The sequence below is a fragment of the Pteropus vampyrus genome, unplaced genomic scaffold, assembly GCF_000151845.1.
Source record: "Pteropus vampyrus isolate Shadow unplaced genomic scaffold, Pvam_2.0 Scaffold12, whole genome shotgun sequence".
Lineage (NCBI taxonomy): Eukaryota > Metazoa > Chordata > Mammalia > Chiroptera > Pteropodidae > Pteropus > Pteropus vampyrus.
The window spans coordinates 14,232,531-14,241,218 of NW_011888793.1; the positions used below are offsets into that span (position 1 = coordinate 14,232,531).

Here is an 8,688-nt window from a genome sequence, read left to right on the forward strand (position 1 = left end):
GACGGCTGCTGCAAGGCTGGTCAGGAGAGAAGAGACTGCGGAGGGCTTTCTGTGGCACGCTAAGCAGCCTAGACTGGTCTTCAGGTGCTTGGCAGTTGCTGGAAAAGGCTATGCATTTCCAGAGCTAGCGATCCCTCTGAGGCTACTCTTTGTTGGTCATATTGGGCAATGCGACCGGCCCAAGTGAGGAAGAAGATCTTAGAAATTGTGCATTGCCTTGTGACTGAGAGGACCTTTTTTTAATTTTGTTAACCTAAATCACTTTCAAAATCCCACAAGCACAGTGTATTACTTGTCTCAGTTACAGAATCTTCTATAGTGCCTTTATGTTAAGGATGACATTTCATTGTAGAGCACTTTTATGTGCAACATGAACACTTCCTAGAAGCTCTCCTTCTCTTGGTTTTGTTCATCCAAACTGGGAAATTAAACAGTTATTCAAAATGCCCCTTCTTATGGTTATTTATTTTCTAAAAATTTATGTGTGTTGTTTCACTTTTCTTTTAGGGGAAAAGAAACAGTGGTTTCAGACAGTGCTTCTTTGGGAGCCAGAAGCACTGCAAGTTGACAAAGCTTTGTCCAGCAATGGGGTACACATTCAGGCTGGCTGCTCGGAATGACATTGGCACCAGGTATGACATTTTCTTGTCCTTATTTGTATGGTGATTCTGAGTTTTTCTCTCACGTTGTTGGAAAGCACGAGGACACCTGCTGCCTCCACACTGAACCAATTTAAGATTTTCTGGAGAGGGAATCTTAATCAGAGAGTAGAAGGCGCCTGCTGAATGCCTCTGTGTGGCCTCTTTGCCTTCTTGCAAGCGGTAATGCAAAGGCCCCACTAGGGGTCTCTGAGAACCAAGATGAGGGAAAGTAACAGTGCAGATTTTGAAAGGAATCCTCTTGGGGCTTTATTTTTTTCAAATCATGTGCCTTTTTCTTTCATCACCTTAGCAAGCTACTCATTCCGTTGCTTATTTCAATTATATATATATTCCTAATACAAAGAAAGGGTTGCTTGGCTGGCCATTGTCGTGAAACTGAGGGCAGATACTCCCAGGATTGGAGAAAATCTGGACTGTCTAGGACAGCACGTCTTGGAGGCTGCAGAAGAAAGACAAGAACAATTGTACAGTGAAGCGTCAGTGGATAGAGATGCTTTGGAAAGACTGTATTTCAGTTGTACTTCCTGGGTACCTCTAGATTACAGGGAATTTATTTTTCTTTCATCATTGCTTATTGAAAATCTTCTTGAAGGTTCAGCACACCATTGGTCCCCAGCTGTCTTTCCAGCCTAAAAAACTTAGTATCAAAAGGTTTTACAGCCCTCCCTCCCCACCCATGCTAGCCATTGTATTTTTAGAGTCCACTGGTTGAAAAAGGCATAACAATAAAGACTTATATGGTTCAAGAATTTATAAATGATTGGAAGTTCCCATAAACTTTTGAAAAATTGCACTCGTATATATTTATAAATTATTTGAAGGCCCCTTGGTAGCTGTTGCTCATAGTTTAGTAAACATTGCACTATGTTGTGCTTTCTGCTGGGTGCTTTTGGGGTCAAGCAAATTCTTTAAATATATTGTCCTGTAACATGGTCTACTTTGTTCAGAGCTGACCTAAGAAGGGATGGGGAGCTGATGCATCGGCGAATTGAAAATTGTTGTAGAGAATATCACACAAAGCCTTTCTTGCTTGCTGAACCTGTCAGACCCTGAACTCTCCAACTCAATCAAGTTGGGCAGTAGCCAGGGTTATTCTTCCTCTTTTTTAAAATGCCAAGGCTACTCACATGCTCCTAAATGTGTGTCTCATTGGGTTTAATTCTCTACAGTGGCTATAGCCAAGAGGTGGTATGCTACACGTTAGGAAACATTCCTCAGATGCCTTCTGCCCCAAGACTTGTTCGAGCTGGGGTCACATGGGTCACGTTGCAGTGGAATAAACCAGAAGGCTGTTCACCTGAGGAAGTAGTCACCTATACCTTGGAAATCCAGGAGGACGAAAATGTAAGTTTTTGCCATTTTTATAACCTTGCGTGTGTTCTGTATAAATCAGTATTGTCATAACTGTAGGACACCAAATTAGAATACCTACATAAATTCAAAACCAAACTCTTAATTTCAACCACTACCACTGCCACCACCAGCAATAACCTGTTCTTTCCACAGTCTTTCTCATCTCAGTGAATGTCATTCCAAACCTTTTCATTTGGGAAACCAGAAGCCCTTAGAGTCGTCCTTGACTCCACATATAATCAGTCAGCAAATCCTTTTAAACCTTCCTTCAGAAATTATTCAGAAATCTCACTATTTCTCAACATCTCCGTAGCTACTGCCTTCTTACAAGCCACCATCAGCTTACCCCTGGATTATTCTGATGGCCTCTTAAATATTTTCCCTACCTTCACCCTTACTACGCTAGAGTCTATTCTCCACACAAAACTGCATGATCCTGTTAGATAAAATATGATCATGTCAGTCCTCTGCTCAGAACTTCCCCATCTCTGTGCCTTCCTCTCTCTTATTGGAGTAAAAGCCTTCAAGTGCCTATAAGGTCTTCTTACAGTGCCTACAAGGTCCTGTGTTATCGGAATCTTTACTGCCTTTGTAGCCTGCCATTGTAGGCTCACTGAGCATACCAGGCATGTCCTGGCCTCAGGGACTTTACATTTGCCAAGCCTTGTGGCTAGAATGCCCTTCCAGATATCTTTGACTCACTTCCCTCATTTCTTTCAGTCTCTTAATCACATGTCACCTCTTTGAAGAGCCCCTTCCTGACCACCCTGTAAAACACCACTGTCTAATCGAACTTTCTGCGACGATGGAAATGTTTTATAGTTTACAATATTTAATAAAGTAGTACCTGATCACACCTGACTATTGAGTACTTGAAATATGGCCGTGGACCCAAGGAACTAAATTTTTAATTGTATTAATGTAAAGAGCCACATGTGGGTGCCTTATTTAACCTGCACAGCTATCGAAAGCAGCACTTTACTAAATCCACCATTCTGTTATTTTACTCAGCTTAATTTTTTTGTCATAGCACTTAATACCATATGACATGCTTTATATTTACATACAGTTTTTGTTTTTTTTTTAAAATCACTTTCTCCAACTGGCGTGTAAGTTTCTTTGGGCAGGGTTTTGTCTGTTCTTGAGCAGTGTCGAACCCCTAGATAGTAGAAAAGAAAGCCTGATACACAGAAGATGCACAGTAATATTGGACGGACGGACGGACGGACGGATGGACGGATGGATGAATGGATGGATGATTGAGAATGCTGTGGAATGAATTTTGTATGTTCAGCTTTTAGTGGGATATTTATCATCTTAGAGGATCATGCTTTCCCCATCCACACTGTCCTTTCTTCCTTGACCAGAAGAGGACACTGTGTGGTCAGAAATCTCAGCCACAGTTTATTACATAGCATATTGCAGCTTGGCAGTGAAGACCTCAATGCAAGAGGCTTTTTTCACAAAATTGTTAAATAAAAAAAATTTTTTTAAGTACACACTGCTTTGTCACATAGCACTACTTGGTGGTGAAGTTCTTTGTGTAAAATGCTTATTGAGTAGCCAGGCAGAATTTGCTTTTGAGTAAAGCATATGGTGGCATCTATTTCAAAGCAAATTCTCATTCTCTCAGAGAGCACTGTTTTCATTTAAATCAGTATCACCCCTGCGGTAAGGCTGAACAAACCCAGGAGAAATTACAGTGTGATTGAGTTAAATTTTTACTGAAAGCTAGAGTGCTATCCACAGCACCATGGGATCCTGACACTTTTTTGCAACAGCGGCCATACCTCTGGCTCCCTGGTGATGATAGAAAGAGGCAATATGGAAATCCTACATACGAAAGTGTTTAGTGCCCAGATTTGATGATACTGATGTTTCTTTTTGGCTTTGCCTTTTCAGGATAACCTTTTCCACCCAAAATACACTGGAGAGGATTTAACCTGTACTGTGAAAAATCTCAAAAGAAGCACACAGTATAAATTCAGGGTGAGTCAGTCATTTTGGTACCTGAGCTGCTTAAAAAAAGAAGCTGTTTTATGTTTCAAATTGAAACATAAAAAAGTTTTTGTTAAAGTCAATGTATTTACATTTTTAAAGTAACATTTATAAAATGTGCACCATTCTTTAATTTTAAAATCCACTTTGGAGAGAGAAAACTGTCATAATGTGCTGTAATAAATTGGATTACAGCATGGTCAGATGGCCTTACCTGAGAAGACCCAAACCAAATGTGCAGTGTACCTCTTCACCTGCATTTCACACCTTTCTCTTTGATGTTTCTCCTTTTAATCAGATTTCTCTTTTACTCTCCATTTTTCTTTGTTCTTCTGCCCATTTTGCCCCTCAGCCATTTTAATTTTTCTTTCCTGTTCGCACTCCCTCCCCACCTAGTCTTTGCTCAACAGCCACCATTAGCATTACCATAGTACTTTATGTTGTAACCAGAAACAGTGCTCTGAAATCAATAAGAGAGAAAAAACAGGATGCTGCAGAGAGATGGTTTCACCTTCCCTTCTCTAATTTCGGGGCCAAATGGTGCTACGTGGCATGTAGTAGTAATGCAATAAACAGCTGTCAAATTATCAAGTGGAGTTTGTGACTATTTGAAGAGAAGGATAGTTTTTGATGTATTTTTTTAAAACCCTTGTTATTTGATGCTATGAGAACACAGCTATACTGCTAACATTTCTCCACAAGGTGGCATTAACCTACTCTTAAACAAGGGAGGTTATTTTATCTGCTTTCTTTCCGTTTCCATGTTTTCCTTCAACAATACAGTAAGAACAAAGTGGTGATACGTCTTCTTGAAGGGGTAAAAATGTCCTTAGCTAAAACTCACTTTATTTTATTTTTAATTATTAATAGCTAACTATGCAGAAAATAAGCACTTGATAAAGAATCACTTATAAATCCGTAGATTGAGACTGAGAGAGAAGATGTGTATGTGTGTCTGTCTGCACAAGTTTATGGAAGCCTTGACCTTGCCATGTTAAATAGTCACTGCTGATTTAATACCTGATTTCTAAAGCATGTTGATGTTTTCTCGGTTATGTCATAGCTGACTGCTTCTAATATGGAAGGGAAAAGTTGTCCAAGCGAAGTTTTGGTGTGTACGACAAGTCCTGACAGGCCTGGGCCTCCTACAAGACCCCTCATTAAAGGACCAGTTACATCTCATGGCTTTAGTGTCAAATGGGGTATGTTTTGCTGTAGTTGCTTCTTTTTTGACAGATTAAATTTTAAAAACTTACTAATTTCAAATGAAAATTAAAAATGAAAGGACACCATTATTTGTGGGAGTTTTATACATTTGGGATAAACATATGAGAAACATTCAGAGAATTCTACAAATTGGTAAAATAGACAATTTTAAGAGCATCTCATTCTATGATTTTCCTTTATTACATGTTTTTCCTCCTGTGTTTTTAATGTTATTAATTTGAATGGAGTGATCTCCGAATATATATTTCATTCTTTAATAGCTTGCCCTTAAGTAGTTATATTTAATGTAAAAAATTGATTTATAAAGTTAATATTGAAAATAAATTTCAAAATTTAGATCTGTCATTGGAAGTAAATTTTGATGTACAGAATTTTTCAGTTAAAATGAATTAGGAAAACCTTAGTTTTTGTTATCAGGTGTGTGTGTAACCAGAAGTCTTGAACTTCAGAAATTTTCATAGTGAAGTTCAGCATTTGATGTTTGGAGGTATCTAGTAGAAGGATACTGCGGCTTACCTGTACCACATGCATTATTTCAGTGAAATGAATGCCATTAGAATGTTGTTAAACATTCGTAATTATTGTTAGGATGTATATAATTATCACGAATGTCACATAATAATATTGGCTACCTGAAAAGAAAAAAAAAAGAAATTTAAAATAAGATTTTACCTGGCAACCATATAATGTAAAGGGAATTTAAAACATAATCCAGTCATTATTGGAGGCCAGCCTCTAAGACATATAACTGTTTCAAGTTACCTAAAAATTTAGAGACAGAACTTATTAGATATATATTTTCCTGGAAGAGAGAGATGATTAAGAGAAACTGTAAAAATCTAGATGTGCTTTTTGCCAGTCTGTAAAGCTTTTTTCCTCAGAAAATCCTAGAAAGTTCTGTTAACACTATATACTTTTATTAGCCATATGCTATATTTAACTTTATAATTATTATTTTAAATATCTCTTATTGAAGTATGTATACATTAATGGAAATACTGGGAGAAAGGAGAACGGAAGGGAAGTTCCTAAACCTATGAGTAATCTGAGAGTATATTTAAAATATAGAGCTGGCTGACTGATAGAGATAAATTCTCCAAGGTCTTACAAAAATATAAAGCAAGATATTTTTCTGCCTAGAAAAGAAAACCCTCTCAGGCACAGAGTTAGGAGTGGACTAAACACAAAGTGCACAGGGCTCTCTCTGGCAATAAGCCAGAGCGTCTTCCTTCAGCTACCTGTTCAGTGCGTGTTCTCATTGATCCATGACTCCACTTTTATATTACTTTCACTTAGGATATAAAATTTGCTTAGTAGCAAACTGATGGAACAGATTTATTATATTTTCATTTTTTATGAATAAATTCTGCACTTCCCTTCATTCTCTCTCTCTCAAAAGAATTTAGTTAGAGCTGAGTGAAATAAATTATTTCCTCTTATATAAAAAAATCAATAAATATTAGAGAGCAGGTTTCAGAATTCTCAAAGTAAATTTATTAACATAACTTAGAAAATCAGTTTATTTTTTAAGATTTGCTCATGTTTCACTAAATGTAAGCTCTGACATTTCTAGATCTAAGAACTTTGAATAACTTGATAGTGTTTAAGGTTTCTTAATGTTTTTGTTTCTTTGGTTTTTCAAGAAAGGAATTGGGTGAAATAATATATAAATTATTGTGCCTTTTGGTTAAATCCAAAATTAAGACAGTGTTAAGCATTTATGTGTCTCAGTGATATTTACCAATAAAAATCAATACCTTTTCATAATTAATATGACATTTGCTTATTTTTCAGATCCTCCGAAGGACAATGGCGGTTCAGAAATTCTCAAGTACTTGTTGGAGATTACTGATGGAAATTCTGAAGGTGAAGCTTTCTGAAATTGTTTTATTCAAATCCAGTAGCAAGCCCATTTTCTAATACGATAAACATCTATGTAGCAATAGTGGAGAATCATTATTTTTAATGATAACACTATTACAATAAACAAACCTTAATCACATATTGAGTTTTTCTGTTTCAGACACAGCATCAGAGAGCAGAGGCTGCTTGAAATGTACATTTCTATCATGTTTTAAAATTTTCTGTGTTATTTAAGCCAGGAGTCCTAATCAGTAGAATAAAATTAAGTTTTTCTTTCCCTCTCTTGTTACACTTTCTCTGGAAATTCTTGTAAGCAAAGAGAACATCAAAAGCATTCAGCAGAAAGGATAAGGTGGAGACAGCAAATGAGTTTGGTAATCCACAAATTCCCATGTGCAGTGATGATAAACAAAATATAATATTACTGTGGGCTAGTGACGAGTGTCACACTTTTATAATAAGTTCAGAAAATGTCTTTCAGTCTTTGTTGTGAGTTCCAACTCAGATAATTTATTCATTACTTCTCATTCATTAAAGTAGGACAATGTTGACTATCAGATTTCTTAAAGAATGCCTTTAAAAAAAATTCTTAGGTCTTTCTAATAAAATTCATTAGGCTTTAATAGAAAAAATATAGTCATCAGAAGTTTAAAAACGACTTATCTCACCACTCCAATAATCCTTGTAATCATTAATTTAATAAAAAGCTATACATACATATGGCAAAAAAAGAAAGAGTTACCAGTAACTTTTATAAACAAGCAATGCAGGTGTGTGGCTTGCCTTTTTTTTATTCTGTACCACAGTAGCCACCGGGATCAGGTCTTTTCTTAAGCAAAAAACAGGAGAATTCTTCGAGATGGGCACAGCTATTCATAACACAAAATCATATTCTTTACATTAGAAAACCCACCTACTGAATATGCAGTAGCTCATTGTGAAAAACTAAGTGTATTTTGAATTTTCATGGCTCTCTTGACCACTCATGACAAATCAAAAGTAGGTGGCATTCTCTACTTAAAGTCAACAACTTTGCCAATGCATAAAGTGAGTGATTAATTGAATCTTTTCAGTGGTCCTTGTTCCCAGTCACCTTTGTAGTATAGGTTTTCTAATCAGTAAGATCTGAATGACTGTCTTTAATGTTCCCCTTTCTCTCATGGCCCTGGTACAGGTAACTTAATTGTAAATCTAACCTAATAAGCAGCTGAGGGAATTCCTAGAAGTTATTTAGTAAAATACTATAAAACAGGGTAAAAATATTTTTCCTAAAACAACTTCATGGAGTTGTAAAATAGTCAACTCGAAACAGCATTAGTAAGAGCAGAACAAGAGGAAACATTCTAGCAGCCCATATCTTTGAGGCAAGCAGTTGGTGGAAGCAGCCCCCAGATGTAACCAGAAGTCTTGAACTTCAGAAAACTTCCCCAGTGACATCAGTTTTATTGGGCACCCAGACCCCTCCAGTGGCCCAGCTTACTTTCTTTAATCCCAAAAAGTGATCAGATAACTGGGTCACACACTGAGTGTTTCATCTTTAATTTGTTGTACTCCTAGCCATTTTTGTCTTTTAAGTGGGGCTTCA

General features: G+C 36.8%; 1 protein-coding gene across 1 annotated transcript in view; it reads left to right on the forward strand.

The window, feature by feature from the left end:
- FNDC3B (fibronectin type III domain containing 3B) overlaps positions 1-8,688 on the forward strand; it is a 304,172-nt gene that overhangs the window by 240,549 nt on the left and 54,935 nt on the right. The window contains exons 11-15 of the mRNA XM_011380910.2: positions 508-632; positions 1,832-2,006; positions 3,918-4,004; positions 5,077-5,215; positions 7,035-7,106. Coding sequence (XP_011379212.1) covers positions 508-632; positions 1,832-2,006; positions 3,918-4,004; positions 5,077-5,215; positions 7,035-7,106 — 598 coding nt within the window. The remainder of the gene's footprint in view (positions 1-507; positions 633-1,831; positions 2,007-3,917; positions 4,005-5,076; positions 5,216-7,034; positions 7,107-8,688) is intronic.